General features: G+C 33.9%; 3 protein-coding genes and 1 long non-coding RNA gene across 4 annotated transcripts; 2 read left to right on the top strand and 2 right to left on the bottom strand.

Moving 5' to 3' along the window:
* Positions 1–5,478: 5,478 nt before the first annotated feature.
* On the bottom strand, positions 5,479–6,654 carry LOC111891156 (uncharacterized mitochondrial protein AtMg00810-like). The gene has a single exon (XM_023887236.1). The coding sequence runs from the start codon at positions 6,652–6,654 to the stop codon at positions 5,479–5,481; it is 1,176 nt and encodes a 391-aa protein (XP_023743004.1).
* An 871-nt stretch (positions 6,655–7,525) lies between these two features.
* LOC111891155 (uncharacterized) lies at positions 7,526–7,957 on the bottom strand. Its single transcript, XM_023887235.1, has one exon. It carries the CDS (start codon positions 7,955–7,957, stop codon positions 7,526–7,528), a length of 432 nt encoding a protein of 143 aa, XP_023743003.1.
* A 2,132-nt stretch (positions 7,958–10,089) lies between these two features.
* LOC122195734 (uncharacterized) lies at positions 10,090–11,481 on the top strand. The gene is made up of 2 exons (XR_006186400.1): positions 10,090–10,828; positions 11,070–11,481. It is a non-coding gene; the product is annotated as an uncharacterized LOC122195734 (long non-coding RNA).
* A 2,598-nt stretch (positions 11,482–14,079) lies between these two features.
* On the top strand, positions 14,080–19,821 carry LOC111909100 (receptor-like protein EIX2). Its single transcript, XM_052767062.1, has 2 exons — positions 14,080–14,176; positions 16,212–19,821. The coding sequence occupies exon 2, from the start codon at positions 16,316–16,318 to the stop codon at positions 19,343–19,345; it is 3,030 nt and encodes a 1,009-aa protein (XP_052623022.1). The 5' UTR covers positions 14,080–14,176; positions 16,212–16,315; the 3' UTR covers positions 19,346–19,821.
* Positions 19,822–20,084: the final 263 nt, after the last annotated feature.

Below are 20,084 nucleotides of genomic sequence, written 5' to 3' on the forward strand. Positions count from 1 at the left end.
ATAGGATAAAAAAAATGTAATTTGAACCAGATCGGTTGGTTGCATAATTTGAACCAAATAGCGTGGGGAGCATCCATGTAACGAAAAGAAGTTAATGACAAAAAGCAAGAATTTCAGAAACCACGCAGGACCATTTATGTAACTTTGTTTAAAATGAATTAAATAGATATTAACGAACATAAATATGACGAGATCATCTCAGATAAAAACAAGGAGGTTCGAGTAAAGCGAAAGAAGGAAGGAGAGAAAGGAAGAAAAAGAATCAGTGAATTGAAGATCATAGTACGTCGATTTATGCATCTGACTCTTCTAATATTGAGGAGAAATCATTCTCCGTTGAACTGGGAGTCGATTTAGTGAAGGTATGTTGATTATATTTGTAAAATTTGCTTTAGTTGTGTTAAATTAAGACATAAATGATAAAAGTAACTTAGAAGAAAGTTGAGTGGAGATTGTTGTAATTGACCTAACCTTGTCAATTCTGGGAAACTCTCGGTTAAATTGGGTAATGATGATGAAAATGAACTAGATAATGTTGATTAATGAAATTAAAAAAATCAACTAAATGACTAAATGAGAGCTCGAACCAGGATTTATAAGCTGAATTGTGAAATACTATATAGTAGGGATATATGATGTAATAACTCTTTAATAAGTGAAATGAGTAAATTGCACATCGAAAATCTTTATATATATTAAAAGAGAAACATGATTACATTATCTTCAACAATCATGTCTATTGACTGTCTTTCTTTTAAAATTTTCCACCATTGGATCAATTTGATGATGTCATCCTCATAATGTTAATAGGATTTTTTTAGATTCTTTCAGAATGTTGATTTAGGAAATGATTATTTTTTCGGATTCCAACATTTATGATTAAAATGTTAATTAAGGAATTAATATCTTAACATCATTCAAAATCATCGACCCTTATAAAGTTAAAAACCATTATTTAATTAAATCCCATTAAATATGCATCTAATTCATCTATATTTGACAATTATTTGAATTTAATATAAAATCACGCTTCATATTTTCCAATTATCTCTTGAAAGTCGTTAATCAGCCCCCACTCCTTATTATCTTCACCAATATCCTTTAATTTCAATATTTGGAAATACTAAATAATAGATAATCATATTGTCTCCAGTTTAAAGTAGATTTTAAACGATTTTGTTTCTCATTGTCCGCGTTTTGAAAATTATAAATAATTCTCACATTTCGCATTGTCTCCTTCACATGTTTGTTCTTATATCAATGTACTACAGAAATTGAACAAAACAATACATCAACATTCACATTAGTTTTATTACGAATCTTCAAGGTATGTCCTTCCCCACGTCTGCTTTTTAAGATGTGTATGTGTTGTGTTTCCCTTTGTTGGTACCTCTTATATATGTTAACTAACTATTTGTAACTGTTCTTAGAGAAACTTGCATAAAAAGATTTAGAACTTCGTAAAAATATTAACAAGTTCAACTTTTTTATATAAAGCAAAGTGTCAAATTTCTACATCTACATACATTTATATTGACAATTATAGATATGGTCAGACCTAATATAAGTGAAATATAGAAAATCATAGGTACATGAATATATTCAGATTTCTATAAACATTTAGATTTCATATAATGATTTGTTATGTTATGAGATCCATCATGAATTTTCTTATCTCTCAAACGTGATATCGATTAAGCAAAAATAGCTAATCCTTATCATGAAAATTCAAATTAACATGTGTATGTATTGTGTTTCTTTTTGTTGGTATCTCTTATATATGTTAACTAACTGTTTTTAAACGTTCTCAGTGAATTCGTTCATATATATATATATATATATATATATATATATATATATATATATATATATATATATATATATATATATATATCAAAGTCTGAGGTTTTTTCTTTTACTTTGAATAATTATTCTTTCTGTTTCTCTTCTAATTTCAATAATACAATATTGGAATTTATGGTTTTACACCATGTCTTGACAGCAATAGAATCTCACGAACATAAAAATTGTATTTTATCTGTTTATCAAATAGTAGTACAATAGTTATTAATAAAACAACTTAACTAAGATTTTATTTAAATAATATCTTTTTTTAGTCTATTAATTATCTGTAATAGTTTTGTGTTTCTCTTTATAATAGGTGAAATGACGCACAACAGTGTCAATGAAATCGTCTTTGATAGTCTTGCTACATAGATGCCTCGAAGGAATCATAGAATATTCAGTGTTCAAGTAGTCATGGTTTGGAAGCAGACTTACAAAAACAACACAAACATGGTGAGAAGCTTGGACATGATTTTAATTGACCAACATGTATGATTTTACTAAATTAAAATAAAGTTTTATTTTATTTTATTTTTCAATAAAACAACATTGGTTATCACCTACAGGGCACAAAAATTAAAATACAGGCAAAAATAAAAAAAAAATTCTCATCAATGCATTTCAATCCCTGTTCGATAAAAGAGCTGTTAGGGAAATCACTAAATTTGGTATAACTAGAAACAAAGAAGATTACATGTAATTAGCTACTCAATGCATGACATTTATTCTAATTTATTTTAACAGTGGATTTGGTTAGTTAATTTTGACATAATAACACACATTAATCCTTTGTTTTGGGTCCTTTTTGCTGACTGATTTGGTTAGTTTTAGATTCCCTTGTGAAAATTTGGTGTTTTTTTTTTGTCTTTTGGTGCAAGTGTATGGTTTATAGGTTTTTTTATTTCATTTTTTATTTATTTATGGCAAAGTAATTTTCTATTTGCGTATACATCTTTATAAAACAAAAATGTTTTATTTTTTGGTTTGTGCGAGATTCTGTCTTAAAATCATTATTTTTGTTAAACTGAAATAGCAAAATGTTTTAATCTAAAATTATAAAAATATGATTAGAGGCATTTTTATCTATTTGGCAACGTTTAGGTTTAAAAATACAAAACATGATCATGGGCATTTTAGTAATTTGATAAAGTTTCAATCTAAACTTGCATATGATGTTTTGAAAATATCATGCAGAAAAGTTTATGTTTGAGAAATTGAATTTGAAAATATCATAACAATAACAATGTATATATTAGTTTTAACTAACATTTATGATAAAACATCTATTTTTTTAATTTAATAGTTTTTTGCGAAACATTGATTAGTTAATACGATTAGTTATTACAGTTAGTTATAACTAAAGATGAAATTACGTTTAATATATGTTGGTTATTTAAAATTTTTATTAACATTTAAAAAGAAGAACGAATATTTAAATCATTTAACTTTTATTTTATCGGTATTATTTAATTATAATTTGAAAGATATGTTAAGATTCTAATTAAATATGGTATGATATCATTTTTTTATTTTAATGAAAATATTGTAAAACCCTTATTAATTTTGGTATGATCTCGAATATTTTTGGTATAATTTTTTAGATGTATATTATATTATAATTTTAATTAATTTTAACAAAATCGAAAATAACTATCTTTGGAATTTATACTAATTACGAAAATGCTATTTTTATATATTAGAGATGATTATGATTTTTTTAATTATTATGTTATAAAAATCCAATTAATTTTGGTATGATTTTAAAATATTTTGGTATGATTTTATTATACTTTTAGGTTGATTTAGTAGTAAATAATATATAATCTATTTATGCATCCTTTGAAATTAAGTATAGAAACAATTTTGTTGACATCTATAATATATGGGTGATAATTTCCAAAATTGTCTATAAATTTCTTCTGGATATATTGTATATGACCTCCTTAACAATTATTTTTATTCACTATGAACATCAAAGCTCTCTAACATCGGAATTAGGATACATAGAAATACAGAAGGTTAGTGATTTCATTCTTTTTATGTATACAATATCAATTTTTTTACTTGACACACATTGAAAGTCAACTATTACCTCCTCTTTTGCTTATTAATTGTCCATTCGACTTATCAGATCACTTCAATTCATCAAATCAATAATGGAGTACACTTCGGGCAATAAAAGTAATGATGCGCAAGATCATCTATCCATCGTATGTGGTTTACATCTTATTGTCTAACAACGACATTTTGCGATTCAATGTATATTTAGAAGAATATTTAGTGATATATGCACCTTCTATTATTAATTATTTCAACTTGCATGCATCGAGGCTTATCAAGTTTGACAGAAAAATTGTGATATTTTTCTATATGTGGAGATCGTTTGTGAGGTATTTGGGTTTTCATTCAGAATTGATGGGTTAAAATAGATGTTAGTAATTATAATGTCGGTGCACATGAATTGTGAGATTATCGAAACAATCTCCTTATTTTTTTAAAGGAAATACGATTGAGTATGTCGTTTCGGAACATCGTTCTCATGAAGTATTTTCATTTCGTTAATATTTTGAGATAGTGACTATGCCAAGTAGAAATATATTTTAATTGTCAACTCATGTTTTATTTTGTTTAATGATATTAATTTTTTTACGTTCTTTATCATATATTTTTTTATTGCATCGGCATTTTATAATTTTATATGAATTTTTTTACACGTTTCCCTGCGTTTAACGTGGATCATAATCTAGTTGTTTATAGTTATGGAAAGATTGTGGTAAGCGTTATTCAATTGTAACACTAACCATATTTGTGATTTGATTTTATTTTGGTTATGCTCCTAACAAACGTAAAATGAATAAATTGCCTAATTGATTTGACCTTGAACATCAGATTTTTTCAATTCAGGCGTGCTCCGTGATGATTTGCTACAGCAAAATCCCACCAAAATCGATTTCAGATATATCATTTATTGTTGAAATCAATTTCAAATAGTTTTGAGTCTTCAAGATTTCAAAGTTCAGATACATCATTTATTATTGAAATCAATTTCAAATGGCGGGAGGTTTGTGTCACCGGATATGGTGAAAATGATTTGTTGGAATGTAAAGGTAAAATGGTAATTTCCTACATTTAGATCCAAAATAGAAGCAAACTTTGTGTATATAGCGCGTTATATAGAAATCAGCTAACCATCCGACCATTATATCCATACATGACTTAATTGGAAAAGCCAAGCCCTTGAAGTTAGTTAAAAGCACATTAAAGCTAATGTTTCTCTTACAAATTACAAACAGACTTCTCACTTTGGATGAGTTAAATTGCTGAAACAGGGCTTATAATATAACTAATAAGAACTTAATGAAATTATATGCATTTGAATGCATGATGGGCAAAATCATAACTAATTACCAAATTGCCTTGTGTGTTCGGTGATTGGATTGCCACAAGTATAACCGTATAAGTAACGGAAACTTAATAAGTACCTATATCATTGTTAAAGATTAATGTGATTGAATGCTTATCTTCTCATTAAACAATGACCATATAAATATACAATAGGGTCCTATAACTATGGAAAGGATATATACACTATATTATACAAATATAGTATGATCTGTTCCATATATATGTCGACTAAGAGTCCCCCACAGTTTGAGCGGGAGGAAGTCGGATGCTCAAACTGTCTCTGAAATCCAAGAATAGCTGTCTGGGTAAACCTTTTGTGAAGATGTTTGCATATTGGTAAGCGGAAGGAACATGAAGAACTCGTATTTGGCCAGTTGCAACTTTTTCACGAACAAAGAGTATATCCATTTGTATGTGTTTGGTGCGTTGACGTTGGACATGATTACTGGACAAATAGACAGTGGAGATATTATCACAATAGACGATGGTGGCTCGTTGTAACGGAGTGTGTAGCTCAAGCAGGAGGTTACATAGCCAACAAGCTTCGACAACGACATTTACAACACTGCAATATTCTGCTTCAGCGCTAGATCGAGAGAGAGTGGCCTGTCGCTTAGCATACCATGAAATGAGATTATCGCCAAGAAAAATACAATGGCCTAAAATTGAGCATTTGGTGTTGGGACAACCGCCCCAATCAACATCAGTATAGGAAACGAGTTGTGTAGAAGGACAACAATGAAGTGTCAGACCATGCGCCAGAGTACCCTTAAGATACCGAAGAATGTGCTTTAGAGCATTGAGATGAGGGAGCTTTGGGGCATGCATAAACAAACATATTTGTTGAACAACATAGGCAATATCAGGACCTGTAAATGTGAGATATTGCAAAGCTCCTGCTAAGCTGCGATATAGGGATAGATCAGACACTGGTTCACTATTATGAAGACTAAGTTTGGAGTTGGTGTCAACCGAAGTAGCGACAGGCTTACACGCTTCCATGTTCGCACGTGTAAGTATTTCTTCAATATATTTGCGTTGTGACAAAAACATGGTATTGTTGGTGCAAGTGACAGAGATGCCCCAAAAATAAGACAAGGGTCCAAGATCAGTCATGTCAAATTCCTGTTTTAACCCGGTTATGAGATGTGCCTTGAGCGCGGAGGAGGTGGTGGTCAAGACGATGTCGTCTACATATAGAAGTAGATAGGCGATGTCATTGCCTTGATTGTAGATAAACAAAGAAGAGTCACTTTTGTTGCACACAAAGCCAATAGTTAGTATATAAGACACAAAACGTTGATACCAAGCACATGGTGATTGTTTTGAACCGCATAGAGACTTGTGTAATTTGTAAACATGAGTAGGATAGCGTGAATCAAAAAATCCAGGTGGTTGGTGCATGTATACTGTTTCTTGCAAGTGTCCATGTAAAAATGCATTTTTAACATCCAATTGATGATCGTCCTAATTTCGTCCAAATGCAAGAGTAAGAATTGTGCATATAGTGGCCGGCTTGACGACTAGATTGAACGTTTCGTCATAGTCAATCCTAACTTCTTGTGCTTTTCCATTTACAACGAGACGCACCTTATATCGTTCCAATGTGTTATCCTCCTTGAACTTATGGCGAAATAGCCAATGACAACGTTAGTGATTCGTTGGTCTTGGCACAAGCTCCCATTTCCCCTGTTTCAATAAAGCATTATATTATGTTTGCATAGCATCGAGCCAATTTCGGTCTGTAAGGGCAGCCCTAGGGTTTGGGGGTATAGGTGAAACGTGTTGAGTGTGTAGAGTAAATATGGTTTTGGGTTTAACAATCCCACTTTTTGATTGTTTTTGCATGTATGATGTTGGTGGTGGTGGGGGAGTAGGTGAAGGTGATTGTGAAGGTGAAAGAGGGAGGGGAGGGGTAGGGGAGAATTGGTTAGTGGGGTATTGTTAGTGGATGGTGGAATAGGTGGAGGGGTGAGGAGAGGTGGAATCGGGTTTGTTGCGTCGTGTTTCTTCAAGAAGGAGGGAGGATTTTGCTTTGTTGAAAATGGGGAAGGAGTCGGTCTGTTGAATAATAGTGGCGACAGTGTCATACTCATCTTTGGTGAGACTGGAAACTAGTTGAAGGACCATCTTGATTTCGGATATAAGGTGCCCAACATTCTCCGGTTGATGTGCAAGGTTTTTTAGTCGGGCACAATAATATGTGACATTGGAGATGGAAGAGAGGCAGATATTATTGAATTGTTCCTCAAGGTAAACGGCGCGAGCAGTTCAATTATTGAGGAAAATTTTCTTGAAGGCGTTTCCAGAGATCAAGAGCCGAGGCAACTGGTTTCATGATTGTGTGGGCAAGTTCAGGAGATATAGTGCTATAGATCCACTGTTTGACAAGGGCATCAAAATGATCCCATGTGGTTTTGTCAACATCGGTTGGTTTTGCAGCCTCTTCATCGATGTGATCTTTGACATTGCAAGCACAAACGTGAATGTTAAAGAATTCCACCCATGATGCATAGTGATCATTGGTTTGATTAAGGACGAGGGGTATAACATTCTTGATGTTACTGACTATGAAAGCTGGTTGGAAGTTAGTTTTGGGAATGGATGTGTCGCCTTGACTCATGATCGATCCGGAGAAGAAAAAGAGAGGAAAAAGAGATGATAGAGGGCAACGGAGTGGGTTAGGCCAGAGAAGCTGTGATACCATAAAGATTAACGTGATTGAATGATTGATCTTCTCATTAAACAATGACCATATAAATATACAATTGGGTCCTATAACTATGGAAAGGATATATACACAATATTATACATATAGAATATAATCTATTCCATATATATGTAGACCTGGCAATGGGGCGGGTTTGGAGCGAATCGACCTTGATCCAAACCCTTTTAACAAATTTCAAAATCCGATCCAAACCCGCTCCGTAACCCGCAGGGTTTTGAATAATCAAACCCATACCCTTATCCACCGAATCAGCAGATATCCAAACCCGCCCCGTAACCCGTAGGTTTTTTTAATAATAAAACACATTTTACTTAAATCATAAAATCTCATTTATTAAATAAAACTAAGTTTTGATTTAGAAAACACATTATGTAGGACTTTCTATTGGAATTAAAATCATTATTTTAGTTACTTCCGATTGGTTTTTGACTGTCGATTGCATTGATAGAGAATAGAAATTACAAACGTTCTTCCGGTTGAATGAATAACCTTATTGATTTATAAATGAAATTGGTGATTACATGATGAAATATAAATGAAATGAAATCATGAATCTTGGGAGAAGAGTAGAAGACCGGAAGTCTAGAAGTTGAGTCCTTGACTCCTATGTAAAAATAATTTAGTCTTTGGCATTTTCTCTTTGGATTTCTGATTGGAATTTAATGTAAACTTTAGGCAATATAAAATATAAATTTATATTTCTAAAATTTATATGGGGCGGGTTATAAATGGAGCGGATCGGTGCTGATCCATACCCGACCCTTTTAATAAAAGGGTTAGCGGGTACGGATCATTAACGGGTAAACGGATCAAAAACTATGCTCCAAACCCATTTAATTGTTAAGGGTTTGGATCGAATCAGGGTCAAAACCCGCTCCATTGCCAGGCCTATATATATGTCGACTAAGAATTGTGTGTGTATATGTGTGTTTTTTATTTATTTATTTTTTATTTTTTTCACCTATTTTTTATTTGACAAATATAGTTGTGCTATTACTATTCCCTTAAGTATTCAAGCCCTTGACGTGAGTCTGGAAAATGACCCATTTACCCTTTGGATCAACTATGAAAAATATAATTTGGATCAACTATGAAAAATATAATACACAACAAGGACCATTTTTGTAATTTGATTAACATGAAATCCCATATTTAATATGCCATTCAAAAGGAAAAAATAAATAAATAAATAAATAACGCAACACTTGTTTTTAGATTAATCTCTCTTTTTTTTTTCCTTGATTATATGTCCTGATCCATTTTTTCTCTCGATTTTTTTTTAACATTTTGGATGATAACTACATAAGATTTCCTTCTAATTGACCGTTATTAAAATCAAATTACTCATAATTTACAAACAAATAAATAAAATGGATGATGCATTCAATTATTTAAGGGAGGCCAAGGTTTAATACCGTTTATCTGAAAATATTGTAAGGTTCCATTAGAACGCACACACTCATCTATTGTGACTTTTTGTCTACCACGTTGAGTTGAAGTTTCAACCACCTGAGAAGGCACTCGGTTCCAACACAAACACACGTGACTAGGGCAAAAGCATTTTGGTCATTGCCGTGGTTTTTTTTTTTTTTTTTTTTGACTGTTTAAAATCAATCCTATCTACTTTTTATGTTTACCGGAACTTATTCATACATGGCAACCACCATCAATGTGTTCACGAATCACGACCACAAGAACAGAACACAAAGGCATTGGTCAGAGCATTTCCATTTATTCTTTATTTTGAGATAAATGAACCATATTTAGTGTTGTACTGTTAATTTCTTTCAAAATATGGATGAATTTTGAGTTGTCGGTTTTAGTCCTTTTGTTTATATATTTATATATTTCTAGTTTATTTTTATCTACTAATTATAATTTAAATGTAATATTTAATACTTATAATATTTTGTTATATATTAAATTATATTAATTAATTATAAATATAAAGTTTGTTTTTTGTTTATTAAATTCATATAAAAATTTAAATACATATTGAAATTTAAAAACACGATACATATTTTACAAAAACTTATAATCAAGTGTTATAAATATTATATTATTTATTTAATATTACTATAATGAAAAAAGAGTAAAATAAACGGATGGTTCGTATGATTTGGGATAATTTTCGCGTTTGATCCCTAACTTATTATTTTAATTCGGACCGTCTCTATAGTTTGATTTTGTTATGTTATTGATCCCTAACCGACTTAAAATGAAAGATATATGCTTATATATTATTTTAATTGTTTTTTTTTGTTAACTTATTAAATAAAATTATAAAAGAATTTTTTTATTAGATGTGGGCCCTACAATACCTAAAGAATGAAGAGGAAAACTAAACCACTAGACCAACTTCATCCTCTCACCCTTCATCCTTCTCCTCTCTCTCCGACGCCACCTCCCCTGTGCCACTGAAATCGCTGCCGATGACGAAAACCTTCACACTGTTGTCTGGTGATTGTGTTTAAGGAAATATCTTGCTCACTCCTCCTTCCGATCATCTTCACTCTTTTACCCTAAATCATGGAACCATTATCTGTCGTCCTTCTCCTCTTAACCGGTGACACCCACAACCCACCTCAGTTCCATGACACTGGAGCCAACAAGAAGAAGCAACCTACTACGCGAGACCCGACATCCTGTGACCAAATTAACCAACGATTTCTGGATTTTGATTTCTTCATCACAGGTTTAATCTAAGGTTTGAAATGTCAAACGGAATCAATGTCGAATCATTCCAGGGTGGAGGATGGAGAACACTGGAAGCTTCAAGTTAGACACCTCCGATCCACCAAAATAAGAAAACTGTGGCGAAAACATTGGATGCAGTTGCATTGAATTGTGAGTGCCCTTCGTTAAATCGTTAAATTGTAAATCTATTTGTAATAGTTTCTCTAATTACCGATCAATCTATCGAGTCTCAATGGCATAAAATGTTCTCTTGTGTCAATTCACCTGGAGCATATTTGAGATTTTTGTATCAATGATTTTGGTTTTGGATTTGAGGTACAAGTTCGATTTTAGATGTATTTCTGATTTATTATTGAACTTTACACAAGTTTATGGTTGGATTTGTGTTTAGTTTGAGTGATCTATGTGGTACTGAATCTGTGGCCGGGGATGATGACCGGAGTTGCTGCCGGGAATTGGATCTATGACCGGAGATAGTGACCGGATGTGATGTGGGGAACAAGAAGAGGATTAAGGTGGGGCTAGACCGGTGGGTCCCGTTTTCAACAATATATTAATAGTTTAAATTATTTAAAAATAGTTGAAATAATAAAAAAGGATTAACAAAATAAAAATATATCATTATGCAAAAAATAGTCATTATAAGTCTGCTAGTGACCAAAGACACAACGAAATCAAACTACACGGATGGTCCAAATTAAAAAAAATAAGTTAGTGACTAACCATGCAAATTACTCCAAACTACAAGGACCATTCGTGTAATTTTCTTTGAAAAAAAATAGAGATTATATATTTTGTGAAAACCTAATTAGTAGAAGGGGTGTGTATGACAATCTATATAAATTGGAAGAATGAAATATACTAGGAAAACACTTTTTGAGGATAATGTGTTTTACTACGTGAGTGGACTAGAAGAAAAACATCAAGTTGTTAAAGTATATCATTGCAAGAAAGTATATGGAAGTTTAAAAAGTTATTTCATGTAATACATTGCGATCTTTATGCAATTCATCTACTATGTATAGTATGCATGTAATGGGCATGGAAGTTTTCAACCTAGGTGGATATAGTAAATAAAGAAACGAAAATGAAGGAGATACAAAAGAGTTTCATGTAATTTGATCATGATGATCTTCTTATTCTATACTCTGTTCTATATAGATTACAAAAGTACCATGTTGTATCTTGTAATAACTTTACAATGGAGCGTCTAACAACCTAACTAACTCTAACACTGATGAGATCATCAATGATGACGTGTGATGAGTTCAACATCCTTCTCTCAAGATGACATCATCATAGAAGATGATTTGGACTATGCCTAGTTTATAGATATTAGGTATGAATACGAGGAAATTTCAATTTATGTTGACCATATTATAGGATAAACTTTACTTGATCGAATTACGGCCCACAAACCCTGAATTAAGAAATATCTTGAAACAAGGTGTTATAGAAGATACTTGAAAACCTACATTAAAAAGGAAGAGAGATGTGAGGGACTGGGAAAACATAAAGTGTCAAAGTTGGGTAAATCAATTTTGTGTACGATGAAACTATGTCATCAGAATCTCCTACAAACACCACCACTAGAAATAACTCTGGTATCGATCCTCGAACAATACTTTGGCAATGAGTCGCTTGACCACAATCCTCCATCATCGACGGACCACAACTCTCCCTCTCTCTCTCTCTCTCTCTTTATATAATCTGTTAACTCTCTTCGATCTCCGGTGCACTCCATCATCTCATATCAATAAGAACCATCGGACTGGAAGCAACTAATTTACCAACCGAGATCCCACCCACCATTTTCCCCCTACGATTGCCAAAAATATTGATAACCCACCAACATTGCACCGGCGGCTGGAGTACCGTGCCTGAAAATGTCAGTGTCTTAAACCTCCCATGGAGCATAGTGGTGTCAGCGATGGGTGACAATAACCGCTAGTTTGGGCTTATACGTCAACAGCGACACCCGTACCACTCGGAAATTGAAGAATATATATGGTGGTGGTGAGCTATGATGGTGATGGCGAGTTGCAGAGGTGATGGCGTTGACTGATGGCTGTCGGATCGGTGGAAAAGAAGAAGGGGTGAGAAAGAAGATTGATGATGGGTTTCGGTAGCTTCAGGTTCGCTATTTTTGTTCCAAGAGGCCCACCATTTTTGTTTCATGAGAACTAGGGGGACAAAAGTAATCTGGGGAAAATGAAGAGAGAGGGGGGGGGGGGGGGGTTAAAAAGAAATTATTAAGGGCAAATTAGTTTTTTTATCTGATAAAATATACAATTTTTTAATAAATGAATGATGAGAGGGTGTTTGGGAATGCTTTAAAAACAACTTTTTGACTTTTCACTTTTCAGAAAAGTCAAAAAGGTGCAAAAGATGTTTGTCTAAGTTAAAAAGTTCTTTTTAAACAACTTTTGAGCAAGAGGAAAAAAGGCTAATTTCAAAAGTCACAAAAACGTAGGGCTGACAATTTTCGACACGACACGCGATACGACCCACGACACGACACGAAATAAATGGGTTTGAGTTGAGTTTTTCAACCTGCCAACCCGCTAACCTGCCAACCCGCCAACCTGTTTATTAAACGGGTCATATATGGGTTTCTCAAAAAATAAATGGGTTAACCCGCCAACCCGTTTATATTCTTAATAAAAAAAATTATTTCATTTTTAAATGTATTTATGTATCAAGTATGAATATTTAATAAGTATTATATAATATATACCATTGATTCATAGATCATTTGACTGTTTTGACATTTTGACTCGTGGTGGATGGTCTAAGGTCGTAAGTCGTAACCTATAAGGCTAAGTCTGTAACATGTTTCTATGAATGTTTTTAATTTTCATTTGGATGTTTAAGACTTAAATGTCTAAAATTCGGACCCACAAACCCAAATCTGACCCACAAGCCAGCCAACCTTTGAACTCGTATAAATAAATGGGTTGGCGGGTCATATATGGGTTTATGTTCCAAACCCGCCAACACGTGACCCGCCAACCCGTGACCTGTATATTTAAATGGGTCGTGTTTGGGTTGACATATTTTGACCTGCCAACCCGCCAACCCACGACACGCCAACCCGAACACGACACGATTGTCAGGCCTACAAAAACGTGACTTTTGAGACTTTTGGAACTTTTGTACTTCTTAAAAGCAACTTTTGTCCCAAACACATTTTAAACTATAACTTTTGAAAAAAAAATCTTTTATAAAAAGTCATTTTATAAAAAAAACTTTTTATCTGAAAAGTTATCCCAAACACGTTCTTTTGACGTCCTCACACCCTTTTTTAAAAATCTATTGACTGGTTAATTTTACCAACATAAATTCTAATATAAACGCTTATTAAAAAACTTTTTTTTTTTTTTCAAATAAACCATTTTGCCCAACAGTCATTTTGAGGTAACAAACACTCTAAAGCTAAAGACGGAAGAAGGGGAATTCGAAGATTGAGGAGAAATCAGTAAAGTCGGAGCCGACAAGGTATGTTCGTTATATTTGTAAATTTTGCTTAAGATGTGTTAAATTAGTGGTTGCAAGATTACTAGATGTTGGGATGTAATCTAAATCAATATATTGTGTTTACTGACCTAATTTTGTCAATTCTGGGAATTTCTCGAATAAATTGGGTAATGGTGATTTAAGTGAACTAGATGATGCTAATTAATGAGATTGAGAATATTGTATATATTTTTCCCAAAGCCTAAAACTATGGGACGATGTCAAATTCAGTAAAAAAAATCAACTAAATGAGATCCCGAACAAGGATTTTATCGGAGAGGGAACAGGGGAGCCAGGCATCCTTTATCATACGAGGTGAATTTGATTATTTTATAAACCGACACACGTTTTCTATATAATTAGTGTTTATGTTTGAAATTATCAAAAGGAATACAAGTTTGTTTTTCCAATGTTCTGTTGACTAGTAGTATTTTAAGGTTGCTCTCACGTGTCACATGCTTGTTTGTCAAATTCTGTGTTTTATGTGGTTCACCTAAATTGTTTTTGTGGGCAAATGCATTTACACGTGACATGGGGGGATATTTAGCTAATTATCACTTTCTTTGATGGAGAGGAAAAGAAAACTACCCCATGATTAAAACAATACAAGTTTACGGATAGAAATAAACAACTGACTTCCATGTCTTGTGGCCAAAAACTATTATGTGTGCCCCATGGAATAGTAACTTCCAAGTCTCCCATCACAATAATCACATGGGGTATTTAGTGACATTTTCTTGAATACTTGAGTACTTTAGTAGTGAATGATAGAGGTGTAAACGAGCCGGCCAGGCTCGGCTCGGGCTCGTTTAAGTTATGAGGGGATCGAGCTCGAGCTCGGCTCGATTTGAGCTTTATTGCACCACGCTCGGCTCGTGAAGAGTTGTACAGACTCAGCTCGGGCTCAAGATCGGCTTGTTTTTAGTATGATCATGAGCCTAAATAAGCTTAGGCTCGATTCAAGCTCGTTTACTACTACCCTACATCCCTAATTCCTCAAATATATATTTTTTTTATTTTAATATATAAAAATAATAATAATGTATATTATATATAGGCTCATTTAGGCTGCGAGCTCACTGATTGAAGCTCGGATCTAGCTCGTTTAATAAACGAGCCTCATATTTAGGCTCGAGCTCGGCTCGGGCTCGTTTAATTCGATCTTGAGTCGAGCTTTTAACGAGTCGATCCTGAGCAGCTCGGCTCACTTACACCCCTAGTGAATGATCTACTACTTAGTTTGCAACTTGTAATTAATTTTGTTGTGATAAATTAAAATTATTAGTTTCATATAATAAAATAACACAAATAAACAAAATGTATATTGCATGTGATTTAGGGAGGCCAATGTAGTGTCAAAAACTAATAATAGAACTGAATGGACCTCTTATGTATCAGAAAGTGTGAACATATTGATTAGTAATCTTGAGCATTGTTTTTATTTAGACTTAGAATATCAAATTAATAAAATGATTTCTAATATTGTGATTTAGAAGCGTAAGCATTAAATCATACCATAGGTAGGTTTCCACTCATTTGACCTGCTCAACCCATCTAATTGTTTTATATTTTCCCACGGTTTTAAATTTTACCCATTAGACCTATTGGAAATGAAATGTATGTAGCCTAATTCTAATTCCAAGTTTATAATTGTAACTATCATTTACAAAAATTTATAATCTATCTATGATTTTACGAAAATGGAAATACTTGTTTGTCAAATACTGTGCTGTTATTTAATTGTGTGTGCCATGGGGACACAAAAATATAAGTTTGTGGTTACAAATTTTTAATTGACTTCCAAGTCTTCCAATATTCAACAAGTTATATTCTTCATTGATTTCTTTATAAATGTAAGGTTGTGGTTACATGATCAACATAAACCATCGGTTCATCATCACAGCCCATCTTTCTACTTAAACTTTCTTCTAAACTAAAACTGAGTTAGGGTTGATAATGGGTAATCAGATGGGTTTGGGCATTCATATCATTTTCATATGTGTGTTTTTGTTTGCAGCCAAATATACTTGTTTGGGGGTTGGAAATGTTAGCGTCCTTTGCTCTGAGCAAGAGCGACTTGCTCTTCTCAACTTCAAACACAGTATCCAAGATCCTTTTGAAATGTTGTCATCATGGGTTGGAAATGAGTGTTGCCTGTGGGAAGGAATCCAGTGTGACGGTGTCACTGGAAATGTTCAACGCCTTCATCTCAAAGGAGATTGGCCCTACCCCTACAATCACTTAGCTGGTAACAAGGTGAGTTCTTCTTTGGCAGAGTTGAGGCATCTCAAATACCTCGACTTGAGTGGGAATAATTTCCATGGAAGTCGGATCCCTGAGTTTATTGGATCCTTGAAACACCTGAGTTACCTGAATCTGTCTGATGCTAATTTTGATGGTATTATTCCTCCTCACATTGGAAATCTTTCTAATTTAAGGGTTCTTGATCTTAGTTCAAATTATAATGAACTCAAGGCAGATGATATGGCATGGGCTTTTGGCCTTTCGTCACTCGAGCTTCTCAACTTGAGTTATGTGGATCTTAGTGGAGCACAAAACTGGGACATGATGCTTCACATGATTCCCTCCTTAAAAGAGTTAAGTTTGTCACATTGTAGACTTTCCAATGTTAATCTTGGTCCTTTTCTTAATTCCAGTAGAATACTTCCTAATATAAAACACCTCGATCTTGGCTACAATTCTTTCAAAGGTCCACTCCCTGGCCTTCTTCAAAACATGATATCTCTAACATTCCTCGGTCTTTCTGGATTTAATCATAGTTTGGCATGGAACTTTCCAAACCTACTAAGCATGATCCCTTCTTTGTCAGAGCTTCATTTGTCAGGTTGTGGGCTGGATAAGACGCATCTGTCTTCTCCACATCTTAATTACAGTACACTTTCTAACATCCAGCACCTCGATCTTAGCAATAATCCACTTGGAGGTATATTTCCATCTGTATTGACAAACATGAGCTCCCTAGAAGTCCTTGACCTTTCAGATACCATGTTGAATTCATCTCTTCCTATTATGCCTAAACTTCTAGAGCTTCATCTTTCTGGTAACAAGTTTAAGCAGATTGAGGATGTTGGAATCTGGAGACAGTGCCACCTGAAACAATTGCGTGTGACAAATAATGTGTTCCGTATGGAAATGACTGACCCACCAACAAACGCATCAGAATGCTCCCAATATTCTTTGGAGTTGCTGGAATTAAGTCGGAGTTTAAAAGGTAGAATTCCAGAAACACTTGGAGGACTGGCAAACTTAAGAGATCTTGATCTATCATACAACAAACTGACCGGTTCAATCCCTGAATCTGTAACAGGATTAAGATTTTTACAAGTACTTGATCTATCTGAAAACCAGTTGACTGGTCCCATTCCAGAATTCCTTGGGAACCTTACCCAACTTTTCCTTTTTTCCAACAAATTGAATGGTTCAATTCCAGAATCCCTTGGAAAATTAGCAGCTTTAACAGAATTGTATCTACGTTCTAATTTATTAGACGGGACTATTCCAGTTTCGATTGGGCAACTTGCCAAACTCCGTACTCTCTCTATCTCTCACAATTCATTGGAAGGAGCAGTTACTGAAGCCCATTTGGCTAACCTTTCGATGTTGAAGTACTTGGATGCTTCTTCTAACAGTAAGCTGACATTGAATGTTTCATGTGGGTGGATACCTCCATTCAAGTTGATATCTCTTCGTCTCAGCTCTTGCAATATCGGGAATGGATTTCCGCAGTGGCTTCGACATCTGAGGAAACTTGAAGAGTTAGAGTTGTCCAATGCTACACTTTCAGGGCCGCTGCCCACATGGCTGCGGAAGATGCCCATCATTTCTTGGTTAGATCTCTCTCACAACAAACTCAGCGGATCTTTGAAAAACCTTCCTAATGCAGGAAATGGTGATGTATATGGGCTTTTACATGTATTACTTCTGGAATATAACCTTTTCAGTGGGTCAATTCCACGGTCATTATGCAGAAGAACAGATTTGGAAGTGCTTGATCTTTCAAGAAACATGTTAAGTGGGAAAATTCCCAACTGTATGGGGAATCTGCAGGGTTTGACTGCCATGAGATTAAGCTCAAATCAGCTCTCTGGTGCCATTCCTAGTTCAATTGCTCTTATTTCATCATTACTTTGGTTAAATTTGAACAAAAATAACTTTACTGGTGAAGTTCCTCCAGAATTAGGGAATCTCCAAGGTTTGGGAGTCTTAGATTTGGGTGACAATAAATTATATGGAAATATACCCAATTGGATAGGGAAAAAACTTACATCTTTGGTAGTTTTGAGTTTACACAAAAACAACTTTACTGGTAGAATTCCTCCATCTCTTTGCAAAAGTTCAAATCTTCAAATTTTGGATCTTGCATACAACAACTTAACCGGAACCATCCCTCCGTGTGTAGGAAACTTAAATGGCATGGTTGTGAGTCACTCGATATATGAGCATTTTTTAGATATCGATCATGATAAGAATGTGATTCAGGTCATGAAAGGTGTTGATCTTGAATATACAACAACTTGGGATATAGTGTTTAACATGGACCTTTCAAGCAATAAACTTGTGGGAGAAATACCGGTTGAGCTAACTACACTTTCTAAGTTGGTGGGTCTGAATCTGTCTAATAATCATCTGAGTGGGGGTATTCCAGAGAGCATTCGAAAGATGATGAAGTTGGAAACTCTTAATTTCTCAAAAAACGAGTTGAGCGGGAGCATCCCTCCAAGCATGGCAGCTTTGACTTTTTTGAGCCATTTGAATTTGTCACACAACAACTTTTCGGGACAAATTCCAACAGGAAATCAACTGCAGACGCTTATTGATGATCCATCAATATATGCTGGGAACAAACATCTATGTGGACCTCCATTGCAAAACACTTGCTCAAATCATCAAGATTCAACAACAACAACAAGCAAGAAGAAACACAAAGCAGCTGATGAGAAGATGGAGGTATGGTTGTTTTATGTGGATATAATGAGTGGTTTTGGAACAGGGTTTTGGGGTGTTATTGGAGTTCTGATGTTCAAGAAGCAGTGGAGACACAAACTTTTCATGTTTGCTGAGGAAACCATGGATAAGATATACGTTGCAGTTGTGGTAAGAGTTGCCAAGTTCAAGAGAGGAAGAGAATAGCTGCATAGATCATGTGGAATGCAAGTAGTTCTTGAATGCATGTTATCAGTGATAGTTTTGCTTTTGAGATATGCTTATTCTAATGTATTACTATTTGGATTTTGTATTTGTATGGCTTTTGTGATATCAGTGTTGTTTAGAGGTGCTAATTTACAAAATTTCTTTTGGATTTGGTATTTATACATGATGAAGTTGTAGATTTAGATTACTATGTATTTGAGTTGTAGATTTTTTTTTCTTTTTAATTCTCGACCTTCTGCTGCTGCTCTCACTCCCAACATGCGGTTGCATCCCTCAGTTTTCCTCTACATTGGTCCAAGTAAGTAAGAACCATGTAACTGACTCATTATTTATTTCTTCATTTGTAAAATTTCTAGTTTTTCATGTTTAGAAAGAGGATGTTTGGGTGAAAGGTGGAGTTTTGTTTTTTGTTGGATTTGGTATTTAGAGAGGACTATGGTCTAGTATGAATCTGCAATGGGAGTGATCTTGGTTGATTGTTTGATTATATTCTCATGAGTCTGCAAGTTATGAGATTAGATTAGGGTTAATCTCATATTTTTGTGTTTGTTTGTATGGTGTTCAGTCTAATTAGACAATCACTCTGACTAACATGAAGTTGTATTGTATGTATTTGTTGCATTAAACTGGTGGTCCATTTTGCCCTTCCTGAAGAGTAAGATGGTTTTCGATAGGATAGGATAGCTATGTTTTTCTCATCATCATTTATGTTATGTAA

Source organism: Lactuca sativa, chromosome 8, assembly GCF_002870075.4.
Source record: "Lactuca sativa cultivar Salinas chromosome 8, Lsat_Salinas_v11, whole genome shotgun sequence".
NCBI lineage: Eukaryota > Viridiplantae > Streptophyta > Magnoliopsida > Asterales > Asteraceae > Lactuca > Lactuca sativa.

Bases quoted from the DNA above. Each gene is read 5' to 3' on its own strand.
- LOC111891156 (XM_023887236.1), bottom strand. From the start codon at position 6,654: ATGCACCAACCACCTGGATTTTTTGATTCACGCTATCCTACTCATGTT.
- LOC111891155 (XM_023887235.1), bottom strand. From the start codon at position 7,957: ATGGTATCACAGCTTCTCTGGCCTAACCCACTCCGTTGCCCTCTATCA.
- LOC111909100 (XM_052767062.1), top strand. From the start codon at position 16,316: ATGTTGTCATCATGGGTTGGAAATGAGTGTTGCCTGTGGGAAGGAATC.